At 42.7% G+C, this 21,265-nt stretch overlaps 1 protein-coding gene across 1 annotated transcript in view; it reads right to left on the minus strand.

The window, feature by feature from the left end:
• The window catches only part of C15H11orf97 (chromosome 15 C11orf97 homolog), a 34,456-nt gene extending 14,670 nt beyond the window's left edge, over nucleotides 1-19,786 (minus strand). Inside the window, exons 1-2 of the mRNA XM_061440190.1 lie at nucleotides 19,552-19,786; nucleotides 13,829-13,933 (exon numbers count right to left, since the gene is read on the minus strand). Of these exons, the coding sequence (XP_061296174.1) occupies nucleotides 13,829-13,933; nucleotides 19,552-19,696 (250 nt within the window). The 5' untranslated portion in view covers nucleotides 19,697-19,786. The remainder of the gene's footprint in view (nucleotides 1-13,828; nucleotides 13,934-19,551) is intronic.
• Between the last annotated feature and the right edge of the window lie 1,479 nt (nucleotides 19,787-21,265).

A 21,265-nucleotide genomic window follows, 5' to 3' on the forward strand; every position in this document is an offset into this window, starting at 1 on the left:
AACTTCCCCTAAAGAAAGAGCTGAAAAGTCAATAAAGAAACCAACAGCAAAACACAGAGAAATTAGGAATATGTAATAGGTAAAACGTGGACTTCATTGGTCAGTCTTATCTGATTCTGATTTAACTTCTAGAAGCACAAAATATTTCCAAAGATAACATAACCTAAAGTTACCAGATTAACTCCTCCAGTAGATCCTACAATCTTTTAAACTAGATGCTGGTTAATCTTCCCCTTGAAACAGTAAACTAACTGGAAAACATCACGGCAAAATATTTGTAACGTAATGTCTACTAAGAGGAGGTGGCAAGAATACACAGAAGAACTGTACAAGAAAGATCTTCATGAACCAGATAATCATGAAGGTGTGATCACCCACCCTCACCTAGAGCCTGACATCCTGGAATGTGAAGTCAGGTGGGCCTTAGGAAGCATCACTACGAACAAAGCTAGTGTAGGTGATGGAATTCCAGTTGAGCTATTTCAAATCCTAAAAGATGATGCTGTGAAAGTGCTGCACTCAGTATGTCAGCAAATGTGGGAAACTCAGCAGTGGCCAAAGGACTGGAAAAGGTCAGTTTTCATTCCAGTCCCAAAGAAAGGTAATACCAAAGAATGTTCACGCTATCACACAAGTGCACTCATCTCACACACTAGTAAAGTAATGCTCAGGATTCTCCAAGCCAGGCTTCAGCAATATGTAAACCATGAACTTCCAGATGTTTAAGCCGGTTTTAGAAAAGGCAGAGGAACCAGAGATCAAATTGACAACATCTGCTGGATCATTGAAAAACCAAGAGAGTTCCAGAAAAACATCTATTTCTGCTTTATTGACTATGCCAAAGCCTTTGACTATGTGGATCACAATAAACTGTAGAAAATTCTGAAGGAAATGGGAATACCAGACCACCTGACCTGCCTCCTGAGAAACCTGTATACAGGTCAGGAAGCAACAGTTAGAACTGGCCATGGAACAACAGACTGGTTCCAAATAGGAAAAGGAGAACATCAAGGCTGTATATTGTCACCCTGCTTATTTAACTTATATGCAGAGTACATCATGAGAAATGCTGGGCTGGAAGAAGCACAAGCTGGAATCAAGATTGCCAGGAGAAATATCAATAACCTCAGATATGCAGATGACACCACCCTCATGGCAGAAAGTGAAGAAGAACTAACGAACCTCTTGATGAAAGTGAAAGAGGAGTGTGAAAAAGTTGGCTTAAAGCTCAACATTCAGAAAACTAAGATCATGGCTTCTGGTCCCATCACTTCATGGGAAATAGATGGGGAAACAGTGGAAACAGTGTCAGACTTTATTTTTCTAGACTCCAAAATCACTGCAGATGGTAACTGCAGCCATGAAATTAAAAGACACTTACTCCTTGGAAGGAAAGTTATGACCAACCTAGATAGCATATTAAAAAGCAGAGACATTACTTTGCCAACAAAGGTCCGTCTAGTCAAGGCTATGGTTTTTCCAGTAGTCATATATGGATGTGAGAGTTGGACTATAAAGAAAGCTGAGCGCCAAAGAATTGATGCTTTTGAACTGTGGTGTTGGAGAAGACTCTTGAGAGTCCCTTGGACTGCAAGGAGATCCAACCAGTCCATCCTAAAGGAGACCAGTCCTGGGTGTTCATTGGAAGGACTGATGTTGAAGCTGAAATTCCAATACTTTGGCCACCTGATGTGAAGAGCTGACTCATTTGAAAAGACCCTGATGCTGGGAAAGATTGAAGGCAGGAGGAGAAGGGGACGACAGAGGATGAGGTGGGTGGATGGTATCACCGACACAACGGACATGGGTTTGGGTGGACTCCGGGAGTTGGTGATGGACAGGGAGGCCTGGCGTGCTGCAGTTCATGGGGTCACAAAGAGTCCGACATGGCTGAGGGACTGAACTGAACTGAATGTCTACTCATTGCACAAGGCAAGTTAGAGTCCTAAATCCTGATACTGTCAATAAGTGTTGGCTTAGTAATGATTTGCACTGGGCTTTTCTATGTATCTTAAAATCACATGTTCACATTTGGGGAGTCAGTTAACAAGTATTTAGTGAGAATTTACTGTGTAGAAAACTGTGACCCAAGTTAAACAAAGAAGTGAATTCAGTTAAGTGCCGTTAAGTTGGTTTTCCCATTTCTGAAGCTACAAATGTTAATATCCAATATTCTCCATAGACGTAAGGTTTCCCATGGCAAACACACTGACATGACCCCTCCTGAACAGAGTCTATAGCAGGTAATGACTGGGGGCACAGCCTTTGGGATCCGAGGCGATCTGGGTTTCAGTCCCTTCTCTACCACCTACCAGTTTTATGACTTTGGGCAAATCATTTAATCCAGTATGTGTCAGTCCTCTCACGGGGATGACAATAATATCTACCTTGAAGGATTGTTGTTGCATTTGGATGAAATGGACATAAGTGCTTTGTACCCAATAAATAGTAGCTTTTTTTTTTTTTTTACAGAGACAATGATTTTCCTGTCCAAGCATGGACTGAGACTCTGTTTCCAGAGGCACAGTCATTGAACTGACTCACTGAACTGACTCCTCCTCTGCTCCTGAATGGAGTGGCTGAAGCTATCTGTTAAGATTAGTTCCCCCCCTCCTTTCTAAAGACCTTCAAGGAAGCCTCCACAACCTCCTTCTGCCAAGACCTTACAAAATTCAAGCTGTTTCTAATATCTAACCCAAATCTTCTCTTAACTGATCAAGGCAGTTTCCTCTTCTGCCCTGTCTAGACATAGAAAAGGGTAATAAACTCTTAGATGAAGGAGTCCACAAACATTTATTCAATACTCTCTGTGACACCCTATGCGACACTAAGGAAATACGTTTCGATTTATTCCATATTGTGGGAAGGTCTGGTAAATAGAAAACAGGTAAAAATCCATAGGCAGGGACTTCCCTGGTGGTCCTGTGGATAAGACTCCGTGCTCCCAATGCAGTTGGCTGAATTCTATCCCCGGTCAGGGAACTAGATCTCACATGCCACGACTAAGAGTTCATATACAGCAACTAAGACCCAGTACAGCTAAATAAATAAATATGAAAAAAAAAAAAAAAGATCCGGGGGCAAAACTCTGTAGAAAACCCATCTCAAGTTAGATGGAAAGATTGTACCAATCTAATTTCGTTTGTTCTTTCAGATGCAAGCACAATTTGATAGAAACAATCTGCTGCTGTTGCTGTTTATTCCCTAAGTCACGTCCAGTTTTTTGCAACCCCTTGGACTGTAACCCACCAGGCTCCTCTGTCCTTGGGATTTCCCAGGCAAGAATACTGGCGTGGGTTGCCATTTTCTTCTCCAGGGGATCTTCCTGACACAGGGATCAAAGCCGAGTCTCCTGAATCGGCAGGAGGATGCTTTATTGCTGAGCCAACAGGGAAGCCCTAACAGAGAAAGTACCTGAAACACGAATGCATATGCCCAGAAACACCTGGGTGAGAAAAGAAAACTCTCAAAGCAGAATACTGTTAGTCACAAGCATTTATTGTACTTGGGGACAGAGGCTGCTGGGATAAATGGCATGATTTTGAGCAGATAGGATATTTTTGGATGAAAATGTTATGGAAAGTGATACATTCTCCTGGAGGAAAAGAGGACGAGCAAGAAGTATGAATACCCATTGAAGCAGCGGCATCTTTAAAGGGAGCTTCAGCCTCTAAGCTCTGGGCAAACGCTTTCCAGGTGGAGAAAGGAAGACAAGGAAGGGGAGGGGTGGAGCTGGCCAGAGAGACCTCTGCTGGCAGCTTAACCTGAAAAGAGAAGCAGGCACAGAGAGAAGCCAGGAGAAAAGAATTAAGTCCTTTCTGGAAGGTAGGAATATTATAGAGATTCTTTTCTTTCTCCTCTTTTCTTGCCTCCAAGCCTATTCTACTCAGAAATCTTTTTAGGTGTGTTTTTATCCTGAATTTGAAAGCTACAGAACAAAGTCTTTATGCTGAAAATTTTGGCCGATGGGATCTGACCTGGTCCGACAGAGAAGGCTGCCCTTTAAAAACATTTTTGTTTCCTTCAGCTGTCTCCAGACTGTGAATAATGAACATTAGACCTTGAGAAGCCAGCTTAGAAACATACTGTCCATGCTTCCTTTGTGTAAACGTGGTCAGAGGAAGAAAATTTCAAGTCATTTAAACTTTTGTTTGGTGACTTCTGAGCTCTGTAATTATCTCTCTTTTTTTTTTTTTTGGTAATTATTTTAACATGCTTTTGGTGTCTAGTAAGTTCCTTGTATATTGCAGGTACAAAAACATTTTTGTTGAATGTGTTAATGAATAGCAAAAATATCCGCAATTGCTGGGTAACGTTTTACATTTCTTAAATTTATACTAAACATAATAAACCAGACTCAAAGTAAGTTTGCATGCATTCAGGCACATATAGACACAAATGAATGTGTCTGGTACCACACTCCCAAAATTAATCAGGAAATAGAATGTTGTGTAAGAGAAAACTAGTAAGCTTCATTCATCAAATTTTTCACGACTACCATAAACTCTGCTAGTTTAAGCCAGAAAAATACAAAAAACCCTAGCAACTTAAAAACATTAAATTAGTACATTAATTTACTTCTGTGTGGTTCTCTTACAGAATTTTTTGAAATGTAGATATTGTTTTAAAATCAATGGCAAAATGAATGCAATAGTCCTGTAATGCATGCCTCATAAACCTACCTCTTCTTTTTAAAAAATTGGAAGGAGGGGAAAAATTTCAGGGAACCACTAAAAATACATGAATTATCAGTTCAGTTCAGTTCAGTCGCTCAGTCTGACGACTCTTTGCGACCCCATGAATCGCAGCACGCCAGGCCGCCCTGTCCATCACCAACTCCCGGAGTTCACTCAGACTCAACGTCCATCGAGTCAGTGATGCCATCCAGCCATCTCATCCTCTGTCGCCCCCTTCTCCTCCTGCCCCCAATCTCTCCCAGCATCAGAGTCTTTTCCAGTGAGTCAACTCTTCACATGAGGTGGCCAAAGTACTGGAGTTTCAGCTTTAGCATCATTCCCTCTAAAGAACTCCCAGGGCTGATCTCCTTCAGAATGGACTGGTTGGATCTCTTTGCAGTCCAAGGGACTCTCAAGAGTCTTCTCCAACACCACAGTTCAAAAGCATCAATTCTTCGCTGCTCAGACTTCTTCACAGTCCAACTCTCACATCCATACATGACCACAGGAAAAACTATAGCCTTGACTAGACGGACCTTTGTTGGCAAAGTAATGTCTCTGCTTTTGAATATGCTATCTAGGTTGGTCATAACTTTCCTTACAAGGAGTAAGTGTCTTTTAATTTCATGGCTGCAGTCACCATCTGCAGTGATTTTGGAGCCCAGAAAAATAAAGTCTGACACTGTTTCCACTGTTTCCCCATCTATTTCCCATGAAGTGATGGGACCAGATGCCATGATCTTCATTTTCTGAATGTTGAGCTTTAAGCCAACTTTTTCACTCTCCTCTTTCACTTTCTTCAAGAGGCTTTTTAGTTCCTCTTCACTTCTGCCATAAGGGTGGTGTCATCTGCATATCTGAGGTTATTGATATTTCTCCCTGCAATCTTGATTCCAGCTTGTGTTTCTTCCAGTCTAGCGTTTCTCATGATGTACTCTGCATATAAGTTAAATAAGCAGGGTGATAATGTACAGCCTTGACGTTCTCCTTTTCCTATTTGGAACCAGTCTGTTGTTCCATGTCCAGTTCTAACTGTTGCTTCCTGACCTGCATATAGATTTATCAAGAGGCAGGTCAGGTGGTCTGGTATTCCCATCTCATGAAGAATTTTCCACAGTTTATTGTGATCCACACAGTCAAAGGCTTTGGCATAGTCAATAAAGCAGAAATAGATGTTTTTTTGGAACTCTCTTGGTTTTTCGATGATCCAGAAGATGTTGGCAATTTGATCTCTGGTTCCTCTGCCTTTTCTAAAACAAGCTTGAAGATCAGGAAGTTCACAGTTCACGTATTGCTAAAGCCTGGCTTGGAGAATTTTGAGTATTACTTTACTAGCGTGTGAGATGAGTGCAATTGTGCGGTAGTTTGAGCATTCTTTGGCATTGCCTTTCTTTGGGATTAGAATGAAAACTGACCTTTTCTAGTCCTTTGGCCACTGCTGAGTTTTCCAAATTTGCTGGCATATTGAGTGCAGCACTTTCACAGCATCATCTTTCAGATTTGAAATAGCTCAACTGGAATTCCATCACCTCCACTAGCTTTGTTCATAGTGATGCTTTCTAAGGCCCACTTGACTTCACATTCCACGATGTCTGGCTCTAGGTCAGTGATCACACCATCGTGATTATCTGGTTCATGAAGATCTTGTTTGTACAGTTCTTCTGTGTATTCTTGCCACCTCTTCTTAATATCTTCTGCTTCTGTGTTAGCTAAATTCTTTACTTATCCAGAAAGTTACATGGTGGTGGTCAGCCATTTAGTTGCTAAGTGAAAGTAAAGTGAAGTCGCTCAAGACGTGTCCAACTCTTTGCGACCCCATGGACTGTAGCCCACCAGGCTCCTCTGTCCATAGAATTCTCCTGGCAAGAGTACTGGAATGGGTTGCCATTTCTTCCTCCAGGGGGTATTCCCGACCCAGGGATTGAACCCTGGTCTCCCGCATTGCACTCAGACACTTAACCGTCTGAGCCACCAGGGAAGCTCAGACCCTCATGGACTGTAACCCACCAGGTTCCCCTGTCTATTAGATTTCCCAGGCAAGAACACTGGAGTAGGCTGCCATTTCCTTCTCCAGGGCATCTTCTGACCCAGGGATTGACCCACATCTCCTGTATTACAGGGCTTCCCAGGTGGTGTTAGTGCTAAAGAACCTGGCTGCCAATGTAGGAGATGTAAGAGATTTGAGTTTGATCCCTGGGTTGGGAAGATCCCTTGGAGAAGGAAATGGTAACCCAGTCCAGTATTCTTGCCTGGAGAATCCCATGGACAGAGGGGCCTGGTGGTCTACAGTCTATGGAGTCGCAAAGAGTCGGACACAACTGAGCACTGAGCACACACACACTTCTGTACTACAGCTGGTCTCCTGCACTGCTGATCAGAAAACCGCATTTCTTTTTCTCAGGATGATGAGATTCTGTAGATCCAGGCCCAATGGCTTATCTGACAGAACATGTAAAGCCTCTGAAACCTGTTCTGTCTCAGGTTTGAACCTGAACCTGGATAAGATCATGACAATCTTGTGTTAACCGAAAATAATACTATTCGCTACCAATGCAGTTTCAAATCTTTTTGCCTTCTAAGAAAATATAATCTTATAAAGTATAACCCAGTGACAAAGAGCAAAGATATCAGCTTCAGATGAACCTACATTCATGTATCAGTTATTCCACTGAGTGGCAACAGTTACTGTACCTTCCCCTGGTCTCAGCTTCTAGAGCTACAAAATGGGAAGAATAGTGATACGGAAAGAGTAAAGGGACAAAGTAGGAGATTAAATAGCTAATCCCACTGGGGGACTGTAAGTGAAGCAAAAGGTATAGGAGACTCCTGTAAGTTAATGATGACTGAAGGAAGCAGACTTGCTTAACAACAAAACCAAGTAGGCTTGTTTAGCAACAACAACATGTAACAAGAGCAAGAGACATGCCCCCAAACAATAAAACAATGCTAGAAGTGAGGCCCAGTGAGGTCAATAAGTTAATGATTCCCAGGATTTAGATAGGCTTGGGTGTACTCCGGGAGTTGATGATGGACAGGGAGGCCTGGCGTGCTGCAATTCATGGGGTCGCAAAGAGCTGGACACGACTGAGTGACTGAACTGAACTGAACTGGGTGTATATAAAGAACAGTATATATTGCTTAAATTCAAATAAAAATATATATTCATATGTGTATATACACATAGAAAAAAGAGAGAGAAAGGGCCAGGCAAATAATATAAGTAAGTAGAGGAGGCTAGAGGTAAGAAATAATTGGCTCTCCCAGTTTTTTCTTTTTCTACATTTATTGGAGGCATGGATACCACAGAAATACTTTTTTTCTTATTTCTACCACTTGCTGCATGGAAGAACAACAAACCTAGACATCATATTAAAAAACAGAGACATCACTTTGCTGACAAAGGTCTGTATAGTCAAAGCTTTGGTTTTGCCAGCAGTCATGTACAGATGTGAGAGTTGGACCATACATAAGGCTGAGTGCTGAATAAATGATGCTTTTGAACTGTGGTCCTGGAGAAGACTCTCAAGGGAATTTCAAGAAAAACTGTGTGGCTAAAGTGGAGTCAGAGAGTATGGGAGATGAGTTCACAGAGGTGAGCAGGCCACACGACAAAGTTGAAATTTAGCCTAAGGAAAATAAGAAGGCATTGGAGAGCTTTAAGCATGGCGGTGATGGGCAAAGATTTATGTTTGTCAGAGATGCCTCTGGTTTCTGAGAAGAGAATAGACTGCAGGCGGAAGGAGTAGAAATTGTCACTGGGGGCTATTGCTGAGCCTGCAAGAGACGACTGGGGTTTGGAGCAGGTGATTGTGGGCAAAGTGTTCGCTATTGTTCAGCTGCTTAGTCATGTCTGACTCTTTGTGACCCCATGGACTGCAGCACATCAGCCTTCTCTGTCCATCACCATCTCCTGGAGCTTGTTCAAACTCCTGTCTATTGAGTCAGTGATGCGATCCAACCATCTCATCGTCTGTTGTCCCCTTCTCCTGCCTTCAATCTTTCCCAGCATCAGGGTCTTTTCTAATGAGTCAGCCCTTCCCATCAGGTGGCCAAAGTATTGGAGCTTCAGTTTCAGCATCAGTCCTTCCAATGAATATTCAGGACTGATTTCCTTTAGGACTGACTGCTTTGATTTCCTTGCAGTCCAAGGGACTCTCAAGAGTCTTCTCCAGCATCACAGTTCAAAAGCATCAGTTTTTCAGTGCTTAGCCTTCTTTATGCTCCAACTCTCACATCCATACATGACTACTGGAAAAACCACATCTTTGACTAGACTGACCTTTGTTGGCAATATGCTGTCTAGTTTGGTCATAGCTTTTCTTCCAAGGAGTAAGTGTCTTTTAGTTTCATGGGTGTAGTCACCATCTGCAGTGATTTTGGAGCCCCCCAAAATAAAGTCTCTCACTGTTTCCACTGTTTCCCTATTTGCCATGAAGTGATGGGACCAGATGCCATGATCTTCATTTTTTGAATGTTGAGTTTTAAGCCAGCTTTTTCACTCTCCTCTTTCACTTTCATCAAGAGGCTCTTTAGTTCTTCATCTTCTGCCATAATGGTGGTATCATCTGCATATCTGAGGTTATTGATATTTCTCCCTGCAATCTTGATTCCAGCTTGTGCTTCCTCCAGCCCAGCATTTTGCATGATGTACTCTGCATGTGAGTTAAATAAGCAGGGTGACAATATGCAGCCTTGATGTACTCTTTCCCCAGTTTGGAACCAGTCTGTTGTTCCATGTCTGGTTCTACCTGTTGTTTCTTGACTGGCATACAGGTTTTTCAGGAGGAAGTTAGGGTGGTCTGGTATTCCTATCTCTTTCAGAATTTTCCATAGTTTGTTGTGATCCACACAGTCAAAGGCTTTAGCATAGTCAATGAAGCAGAAGTAGATGTTTTGGGCAAGGTGGGGAGATTTCAAATATCTTTCAAATATAGATTTCACAGGATTCACTGATGGACTGACCATGGAGAGAGGATTTGCCTTCTAGGCCTAATCAACTGAGTGAATGATGGTACCATTTCTTGAGATGGGGAAGACCCACTGAAGAGTGGGATTTAAAAGCTGGGATTTAGGGATGTCCTTGGTGGTCCAGTGGTTAAGATTTCACCTTCCAATGCAGAGGGTGCAGGTTTGATCCCTGGTCAGGGAATTTGGGCTTCCTTCGTAGCTAAATCGGTAAAGAATCTGCCTGCAATACAGGAGACCTGGGTTCAATCCCTGGGTTGGAAGATCCCCTGGAGAAGGGAATGGCACCCCAACTCCAGTATTCTTGCCTGGAGAATCCCATGGACAGAGGAGCCTGGCAGGCTACAGTCCACAGGGTCGCAAAAGTCGGACACGACTTAGAAACTAAAACACTACCACCAGGGAACGAAGATCCTGCATGCCTCGTGGCCAAAACCCCAAAACATAGAACAAAAACAATACTATAAAAGATTTAATAAAGACTTAAAATGGTCCATATTAAAATTTTTCAAAGATTTTTATTCAGTTCTGTTTTGGTCATGCTAAGTTTGAGAGGCCTTTAGATATCCAAGCCATGTAGGCTTCTGGGAATTTGAAAATCAGAGGGCAGAGATATAAATTTTGGAGTTGTCAGCACAAGAGGGCCAAGTGTGATCTGCAGGGAGGGAGTATGGATACAGAAAAAGGTCTATGACTGAGTTTTACACATTTTAGAGCATAGAAGAAGCAGAGTCAGCAAGGAGGATAGAGAACGGGTGGTACAACTCAAACCAGGAGACTGGAGCATGGTGACCTGGAGGCTGAGCTGAGAAAGTGTTTTCTGGGGAAGGAGTAAATGGTTATGTCATATGCTGTGGAGAAGTTGAGTTTGTGGATTGGATTTGACCTTGAAGATCACTACCTTTGACCTTAACAACAAAGGTCATTTGCAATCTGGAAAGGAACAATTTCCTTGCATGCGTGGAAGCAAAGGCCTAATTGGGATGGGTGACAGAGCCAATAAGTGAAAACGTAGAAATAATGGGTCTAACTTCTAACATCTAGGGATGGCTGCTTATAAGTCATGTGCGTGCGTGCTCAGTTGCTGTTGTGTCTGACTCTTTTGCAGCCCCATGGACTGTAGCCCACCAGGCTCCTCTTTCCATGAGATTTCCCAGGCAAGAACACTGGAGTGGGTTGCCATGCCTTCCTCTAGTGGGTTGTCATGCCTTTCTCTAAGGGATCTTCTCAACCCAGGGATCAAACCCCTTTCTCCTGCGTCTCCCTCATTCACAGGCAGATTCTTTACTACTGCACTACCTTAGAAGACTACATTCAAGGTCCTAAAAATCCCTAAGAGTTTTATGCAGAATTCTGGGTGTGTGTGGCAAGGTGTGTCCTCCAGCAAGAGAGGCTGTATCTTTCTTCTGATATTTAAAAGAGTTTGTCACTGTAAACCTTGCAGTTTACAGTAGCTGATGAACACTGCCAGCCTTAGCTCTCGGGGCTAGGCTGGAAGGGTGTGGAACTCTCCCTAGGTGCTAGTTTCCTGTTCTGGTCCACATGGGGCTTCCAGCCATGAAAAGGAGAAGAAACGAAAAAGAAAAAATTTAGTAGGCTTCCGTTTTTTATCCATTAGAGCCCTTTAAAACTTAACGTTACAGAAGCAATTCTCAGCTTTGAAATATTTTTTCTAGGCTAAAATAGCACCTCTGTGCGACCTCTGGTGGATGCTACAAAAAATGCAGCACCCCATGCGGTCTTCATTTTATATGAAAAATATTTAAGAAGTCTTCCCTGATAGCTCAGTTTGTAAAGAATCCACCTGCAAGGCAGGAGACCCCAGTTGGATTCCTGGGTCTGGAAGATCCTTTGCAGAAGGGTTAGGCTACCCATTCCAGCATTCTTGAGCTTCCCTTGTGGCTCAGCTGGTAAAGAATCCATCCGCAATGCAGAAGACCTGGGTTCAGTACCTGGGTTGGGAAGATCCCCTGGAGAAGGAAAAGACTACCCACTCCAGAATTCTGGCCTGGAGAATTCCATGGACTGTATAGTCCATGGGGTCGCAAAGAGTTGGACATGACGGAGCCACTTTCACTTTCAATATTTAAGATTGCCTAGAAAAATAAATGTTTATAAACCAAATGATTTTTCCTAATTATTCAGACTGACATAAATAAATTTATCCATTAAGAATCAACACACCATCCAAATAGTGTATAAATGAGCTTTTATGTAATCTCTGAAATGAAGGGGACCCAAATACAATTGCAGATTGGGTTTCAGAGAAACAATTTAGTTGGTCATTCTGCATCCATCTGTAGAGTTCAAACTCTAAGACTTTAAACTTTCCTTCAAGACACTGTATGAACAAAATTAGCCATTCCTTTGACCTCTCTTTCCATAAGAATGGGTGATGCAAGAAGACCTTAAAAGGCGTTTCTATGCTGGTTTTAAAATGTAAAGTGGAGGGAAAACAATTCTTAAAGGAAAAAGAAGACATTATTAAAAGCTGTAGTATCAATGTGGCATTGAAATAGATCAATGGGACAGAACAGGGAGTGAAGAAATAGGAAAAACCCCATAAAGTGTGAAACTATGTCACAGAGTCTGAAAGTTGTACCTCTGGGCCTGCAGCCTCTGCTCTAATTTGGGTCCCACTAGCCTGGGCTTCCCAGGTGGCACCTATGGTAAAGAACATGCCTGCCAGTGCAGGAAATCTGAGACATGTTCGATCCCTGGGTCAGGAATATCCCCTGGAGGAGGAAATGACTACCCACTCCAGTTTTCTTGCCTGGAGAATTCCACGGACAGAGGAGCCTGGTGGGCTGCAGTCCATAAGGTTGCAAAGAGTTGGACACGACTGAAGCAACTTAACACAGCACAGCCCATTTTTCAACAATTCTCCTCAGAAAACGTCAAGTTCTCTACGTACAGGAGTCATGTCTCATTTCTTTTATATCTTCAAGCAACTGCTGGTATCCAAGAGGGTTTCAATAAAAACATGAAATATGCACCTAGTAATCACAGAGAAGGAACTATAAAAAATAAGGAGCTCCAGCAGTTTCAAAATAATGTCTATAAGGGATTCCTTAGAGCATGCATGTGTGTGTGCTCAGTTGCTTTAGTCATATCCAACTCTGTGCGACCCTAACCTGTCAGGCTCCTCTGTCCATGGGATTCTCCAGGTTAAGAATACTGTAGTGGGTTGCCATGCCCTCCTCCAGGGAATCTTCCTGACCCAGGGATCGAACCCACATCTCCTGCATGGATAGGCAGATTCTTTACCTCTGAGCTCTCAGGGAAACCCTCTTTAGAGCATATCTTTTTTCAAATGAATCATCAGTGTGAGCTATCAATGCCCAGACCATGTAACCCATATACTATGTGTATGTGAGATAAAATCCTGGGATGAATTGACCTATTTAAATGACTTAGATTCTTCTGAGTCAGTAATTTGCAAAGTGGGGTCTCTGGACCAGCATCATCAACTTGGGACTTGGTAGAAATACAAATTCTTGGGCCCCATCCCAGACTTTCTAAGCTAGTTACTCTATAGATGGGGCTCAGCCGTCTGCTTTTAACCCGTAATTCCTAGATAATTCTGATGCAGTCAATACTTTGAGCATCACGGTTATTGGTACTACTTATGGAGAAGGCAATGGCACCCTACTCCAGTACTCTTGCCTGGAAAATCCAATGGGCAGAGGAGCCTGGTAGGCTGCAGTCCATGGGGTTGCTAAGAGTCAGGCACGAATGAGCGACTTCAATTTCATTTTTCACTTTCATGCATTGGAGAAGGAAATGGCAACCCATTCCAGTGTTCTTGCCTGGAGAATCCCAGGGATGGGGGGCCTGGTGGGCTGCTGTCTATGGGGTCGCACAGAGTCGGACATGACTGAAGTGACTTAGCAGCAGCAGCAGCATATTGATAAAGATTGAGGATGCTATTGTGCTTTCCAGACACTTGGAAAAAATTCTACTTATCATTAAGTAGAAATAAATCCACCAAAAATGTGGGACAGCAATGTAAATACATTAATTTATTTGGGCAAAGGCAAAATAATTATAAAATTATCCAAGAACCTCCCAGGGGACTGTTTTTCTTTTAATACTCATGGTTTTACAATAAATAAAATAATCACTGCCATCAAACAGGTAATTTTATATCCATTTTACAAATATACTTAATTTGTCACTGAGATTACCTGCAGGTGGATGTTTAATGTGGCATTCATCTCTTTTAATATAAAGTTCTTCTTCGAGTACTTCCTTAATTCTCTTATGTGGTTCACAATATAAAAACTTCTTCCCTGTAAAGGTATTAACAAAATTGGTTACTTACCATAAATTCTGCCCAACCTTCTAGCCATTATTTACATAAATAACTATTTTTTAAAGAGACAAATCCTTCCATACAAATAACAGGTGTTTCATCCTGCAGACTCTATTTTGGAAAGATCCCTTCCAGTGTAACTTTTAGCTTTGCCAGGGAGAGAACTTTATATTTTGTGGTTAAGTTTCAGATAACTTATTTTAAGTATTATGAAGTAATATATGAAGTTTTCTTCATTAACTTGAAGAAAACTTTCATTTATTCAATAAATTCTTATTAAAGACATACTCTGTGCCAGGCATTTGGGACAGAGGACACAGCAGTGAATAATAAAGATATATGGTGGCTCAGACGGTAAAGAATCTGCCTGCAATGTGGGAGACCTGGGTTTGATCCCTGGGTTGGGAAGATCCCCTGGAGAAGGGAAAGGCTACCCACTCCAGTATTCTGGAGAATTCCATGGACTGTATAGTCCATGGGGTCGCAAGAGTTGGACACGACTGAGCAACTTTCACTTTCATGCATAGAGCCTACAATCCAGATACATGATACAGAACAGTCTAGTAGTATTTCATCAGCTTTTTAAAAGAATAAACCTGAATTGTAGTGGAGTGTGACTAATGGACATATGACCTTTTCCTGACCTCCAAACCTGGCCCCACAAGACTTCACTGTTACAGTTGAGGATGGACTGTTTTTTCTAAGCTCTTTAGCTACATTTCTTCTGCTCAGCCCAGGGAGTCATCTGAGCCCATATGTCTCTCCAGACTCTCCTGTCAGCCCTTCTCTCTCTTGCTCTCTGAGCTCCGGCCACGTGGCCTTTCTGTCCATCCCCACACATTGTCTCTTTTGTACATTCTATTTTCTCTGCCTGAACTGTCCTTCTCATAATTATTTTTGCCTGGGTAACTTCTACCTGAATGTCAGGTCTAGGCTGAGATGTCAGTTCTTTAAGGAAATTTCCTTGGCTCCACAATGTCCCTGGTTACTTTTTCTCATAGTATTTTCCTCTTTGCTTTCATTTGACTTATTGCAATGTGTATGCAGCCTCATTTACTTTATGTACAATTTTATTTGTGTAACTATTAGCACTGTATGTCTCCCTTGCCAGGCTATATACGGTGAGAGCAGAGGTGTTGTCTGTTCAGCTCATCAGAGTCCTAGAACAGAGTGTGACATAATAGTAGATTTCCCTGCTGGTCCGCCTGCCAATGCAGAGGACACGGAGTTCGATCCCTGGTCAGGGAACTAGATCCCACATACGTCGGGGAAGCTAAGCCTGGGCACCACAACTGCTGAGCCTAGAGCCTGTGAACTACCGAAGCCCCTGGTCCCCAGAGCCTGTGCTCCTCATTGAGGGATGAGAGAGTAGCCTCCGCTTGCCACAACTAGAGAGCGCCTGCGTGAAGCTACGAAGACCCAGCACAGCCAAAAATAAATAAATACAAATTAAAAAAATAATAGATGCTCAACAAGTGTGTGTTCAAGTGGAAGCAAAGCACTGTTCAATCAGGTGGAGCGCAGATTCCTCTGTGTGTGTGTCTGCCCACCCAGCGCTGTGAACAGCAGGCAGCCAGTAGTTCTAGTCCTAGTGCTTAAAAACTCAGTCCAGGGAGCCATGGAGAATCTCAATGACCGATGCAAAGATATGGCAGGTGTCCTCTTTTCTAGACCAACTGATGAAGAACAAATTTGACTTGTGTGCAGACTGGCCCAAATGGGGCAAGAGACCTAATGCTTCTCGCCACGGGTCTAGGTCATTCCTGGTCGTGAGACCCAAACACACCCTCAGACATGAACAAGGTAGAGTGAGATATTCTCTGGGTCTGGGCTTGTTTTCCCCCCAATTCAGAGTCATACAAATGAGAGATGAATGTGGGTCAGCATTACTCAAGTTTAACTCTGGATTAAAATTTAGTTAAATCACGATCTTCAGGCAGAAAAGGGTTTAAGAAATTTGGCTAAGAGGAAAAGCCTATAATAGCTCAGTAGAAATGAAGAGATCACTTGCTGTAATTTGACGTCTCTTGACAAATTTCAGCCCTTCTCTCACAAGAATTCACAGAAGAAATCATCAAAGGTTTCAAGGAACTATGAAAAATGACAGACTTGTAAACAGCTGTGTGTGTGTGTGTGTGTGCGCGTGTTTATGCGCGCGTGTGCATGTGCATGCACACTAAGTCATGCCCAACTATTTGGGACCCCATGCACTGTAGCCCACCAGGTTTCTCTGTCAATGGGATTTTCCAGGTAAGAATACTGGCGTGGGTTGCCATTTCTTACCAGGGGATCTTCCTGGACTAGGAATCAAACCCGTGTCTCTTGCATTGGCAGGTGGATTCTTTACCACTGTGCCACCTGGGAAACTCATAAAGAGCTAGTTTGGGCAAATATTCCTTGCTCTAAGGAAGACAAAGAGAAAGACAAAGAAAGGAAGGAAGCGAACAAGCTGGCTACTAACAATTGCTACGGTTTATTGAATGCTACCATGCTCTAGGCATCTTATGTATACTATCTTTCTTCTTGACAATCAGCCTATAGGAAGGTAAAATTATTCCTACTTTATGGAAGAGGGGCTTCCCTTATCGCTCAGCTGGTAAAGAATCTGCCTGCAATATGGGAGACCTTGTTCAATCCCTGGATTGGGAAAGGCTACCCACACCAGTATTCTGGCCTAGAAGATTCCATGGACTACAGTCCATGTGGTAGCAAAGGTTTGGATACAACTGAGCAACTTTCACTTATGGATGAGAAGGTAAGTTTCGAAAGATTTTAAAACTAGTCATAAAAATTAAAAGAAATTGATTCTTTCAAACTGTGGTTCAGGAGAAAACTTTTGAGAGTTCTTTGGACAGAAAGGAGATCAAACCAGTCAATCCTAAAGGAAATAAACCCTGAATGTTCATTGAAAGGACTGATGCTAAAGCTGATGCTTCAATACTTTGGCCACCTGATGCGAATAGCTGATTCTTTGGAAAACACCCTGATGCTGGGAAAGATTGAAGACAGGAGGAGAAGGGGACAACAGAGAATGAGATGGTTGGGTGGCATCACTGACTCAATGGACATGAGTTTGAGCAAACTCCAAGAGATAGTGAAGGACAGGGAAGCCTGGGATGCTAGCAGTCCATAGGGTCGCCAAGAGTCGGACATGATTTAGCGACTGAACAACATAGCTGACCCTCTCAAACCAAGTTACTAAACTAGCTAGATTAAGGAGATGTTGTAGCCATAGTATAGTATTTGCATTTCGGCAAGACATTTGATAAAGTGCATTCATATAGGAGGCAGAGTGCCCAGCCAAAGATGCTACTTGACAGATCAGGGGCTTCCAGAGACTCTACTTGGACTGTGGGGTTCACCATTTAATTAGTTAATCTGAATATAGGAACTTTCAGCAAACTCACCAAATGTGAGAATGACACAGACATGGTGAATGGTTTACGGGCTGAATGGCAAACTCAGGACTCAAAGGGCCTTCCATACTTGGAATGAAGTGTTCATATCCATAGGATGGTATTGATGGGGATAATATAATGACCTGCATTTAGGACTAAACAGAAGAACTCTATAAGTATAGGACAGAAAAGGCCTTGGTCAAATGTTTTCAATTGGACAGATGGGAAAAGAGACACTGAGGATGTCATAGATTGCATTTGTTGTGTGTTAAGAATCTAATGTGTCTGTCTAAACAGCTATTGTGAATTTATATAGATTCACCTAATAGAAGAATAATGTTCAGATCAAGCGAAGTTATGGTCCTACCACACTACCCTAATCTGATGGTACCTAGAATACTGGATTCAGTGATTTAATAAAACGGAGAATATTGGGATAGTTCAGCCAGCATGGTGAGAGCGCTACAAGTTATTTTAAAGATAACACTAAAATGAATAAATAAAGGTAACACTGAGGCGATAAAAGATTTGGTGGGGCTCAAATAGCCACCGTTATATAATTCAAAGATGTTTCAGTGGGAAAGGGCCACCTTTTATCTGTGTATATTTGGGAGCAGATGTGTGATTAGGGAGTAGAAGCTGTACAGACACTGAGGACCTTTCCAAAAAATAGAGACTGAAGACTTAAAAAAATTTTTTTTTTGAAAATTAAATGGGTACTTGTGCCCATTTAATTTAACAGGTATGAATAATCTGTCTCTACTTGAGTTGAGGCCCTAAACAATGAGCTCAGGAAGGTTGAGGCAGGCACTCTTCATATGTTTCTACCCTGACTCTGTCAGCCCCTGAGTGTTTGGACACCAGCCTTAATTCATTACTCATTTCCCAGCAACTGCCCAATGGAAGGCACGCAATCAGGACTCAATATTTGTTCAACTGACAAGCAAATGGCTAATTCCACCTTTTACTCCTACAGCCAAAAGGAATAAAGAACCTCTAAATTCTAGTATCGCTTATGAGAAAATTTCCAGGTAGAATTTCAAGTCGGAGTAAGGAATTCCTTAAATATACTGAATACTTACATATACACTGAACTTAGTTGCTCTAAATAAAAGTCTCTGCATGCTGTTGACAAGAACAAGAATGAGGCATCATAATCAAGTATATTGTGACTGATGCTGAGGAAAGAGGCAGGCAACAGCAGTTCTGAGGCTCCTAGGGAGGTGCTGGGCTCTCAAGAAGGGGTGTGTGGTCCCTGGGGGAGCGGAAGTCGAGCTGCTTCAGCCCAACCCTTGCTCTCTAGAGGGGTAATCAGCGAGGCTCTGCAGAGTGGCTGAGAATTGCTCACCTTCTTCAGACTATTATTTTCATCTTCATCATTCCTTAGCACCTACTGAAGACATGTGGGGCACACGGGGCTGGGAAATATCTGTAAATTTATGGAACAAGATGGATAAGCGCTTTGACCTGGCGCGGACTCAACTTTCAACTATGTTGGTTGTGAACCAGAACTGCTTTTTACTTCTTGCAAGGTTGTTTGTATGTTTGGCAGGACAGGAGGAAACAGCAGCAGTGTGTTAACATGTGACCCATAATTGTGAGACTCTAAAAGGGTCAAGTTATCATAATTTATGAACGGAGAATCCAAGAGATGGGAGTTTAAGTGTTTGAAGGCGTTCTCCTGCACTGAGTGATGCTGGGCAAGGTACATCCTTTCCGCTAGTTTAGACTTTAGTTTCCCGGTTTGTAAAATGAAGGAATTGACAAAAATGATACGTGTATTTCCATGCGTGTGTATATAATTTATGTATTTAAAAATTAATTTCATATTTTATATGTAAAACAAATTTTTATATTTTACACAATTTTAATTAAAATATATTTTGTAATTTAATATTTTGAATACTATATGTATGTGTATTCATACGTGCACAATTTTTTTCAGTACCTTCCAGGCCAATGCCACTGCCCATTAAGTTGGAGGCTACCTGGGCTCAGATAACCTTTTATGAAGGAGGGCTTGGGGAAATGGACCAGATGCCTTTGGCCCTTACCTTTGTCAAAACAGCAACTCCAACCCCTCCCTGCAAAACCTTTGCGGCTTCAGCTAGTCCCACCGCAGTTTCCCCGTTCGCCTTTCACGGATTCTCCTCGCCCACGTCCCTCCCACCGTGTCGACGGCTGGAAGGGAACTCACACTGCTTGCGGGACTCCTGGGGACCACCGCCGCCCGGTTCTCCGCGCACCGCCGCGCACCCCAGGCCTGCGGGAGGCCCGGACTGCTCGCCATCGCGGCCCGCCTGAGGCACCGTCACGACTGCCGCGGCCTCCTCTTTCCTCATGCCGCCGGGGTCTTCGTGGCCGGCAGCCGGCTGGCCTTCTCTGCTCTGCCGCGGGCAGCCAGGGAACGCAAGGCGTCTCTGGTTGCCATGGTGACAGGATCCTCCCCCTCCCCCCACCCGCGGCCTAGCAGCTCTATTATGCTGGTGTCTCTTGTGTTCCGCGCGCCCAGGAAGACAGACGCTGAAGTTGGGGAGCTGTGATTACTTACCCACCAAAGCAAAGGACTTTCTGTTAATTTCTCGTGTGTTTGTCACAGCAGTTTCGCAAGAGAGGCTTTACTATTGCCTCGTAGGGAAGCTGAGATTCAAAAAGCTAAGAACATTGTCTGAAGTTAGGCAACCAGAAGTGGCACAAGCCGGAATCCGAATTCAGAAAAGTTTGGTCCCAGAGGCCAAAGAGTAGATAGCCACCTGGAACAGGTAAGAGCGGGAGCAGGGACTGGACACGTGAGTTCAGGCAAGGTCACTGGTTTCACGCAGTGATAATGTTTGTTGTGTCCCAGCTCCTTGCTACACACACAACATGATGGAATAAATCAATATTAAGGATTCCTAACTTTTGGATTGTAAATTCTTGTTGTTAAACAACTCTTGTAGTGTCCAAGCACTTTTGTATTCACAATCTATTTCAATCCATATAATAAATGATTTTACAGATGAAGTCAAACTCAAAGTTCAATTTGAATAGCAAATGGGAAACTCTAGGGTTTTTGGAGTATGAGGTTGCTTTTGTTTTTGCAGTTATTTAAAACAATGTTGTGGTTTTACTTTTATGAAAGCTAAATGTGCAGAATTAAAAAGTTCTACAAGGAATGTAGTCCAATGCAACTGCCTCCATCTTACCTCCATTTTACTCCACTTTTCACATCTTTGGGCTGATAATTTAGTATCTACAACACATAACCAAATGCTTACTTTGCCGCTTTTTATATTTTTCAGTTTTAGGTATCATATCTTGATTTCCTAGTATAGGAGATGAGAATTTAGCTCTCTTCCATGCTTCCCATCTCACATGTACTTACTACACCTCAAGACTCTGAATGTAGATAAACAAATTTTTCCTAGAGTTTTTTCATTACTATGGCTATGTAAACTCTAATTGCAGACAAGTTTATCCACCACCTAATACCCTAGGGTCACTTTTTTCATTTGCATAACCTTTGAATTACTTGGAGTTAATAGTTGCCTTGTTATTTTTTTCACTTCTTTCTACTTTGCCAACAAAGGTCTGTCTAGTCAAGGCTATGGTTTTTCCAGTAGTCATGTATGGATGTGAGAATTGGACTGTGAAGAAAGCTGAGCGCCAAAGAATTGATGCTTTTGAACTGTGGTGTTGGAGAAGACTCTTGAGAGTACCTTGGACTGCAAAGAGATCCAGCCAGTCCATCGTAAAGGAGATCAGTCCTGGGTGTTCACTGGAAGGAATGATGCTAAAGCTGAAACTCCAGTATTCTGGCCACCTCATGTGAAGAGTTGACTCATTGGAAAAGACTCTGATGCTGGGAGGGATTGGGGGCAGGAGGAGAAGGGGACGACGACAGAGGATGAGATGGTTGGATGGCATTGCCG

This window comes from Bos javanicus, chromosome 15, assembly GCF_032452875.1.
Source record: "Bos javanicus breed banteng chromosome 15, ARS-OSU_banteng_1.0, whole genome shotgun sequence".
NCBI lineage: Eukaryota > Metazoa > Chordata > Mammalia > Artiodactyla > Bovidae > Bos > Bos javanicus.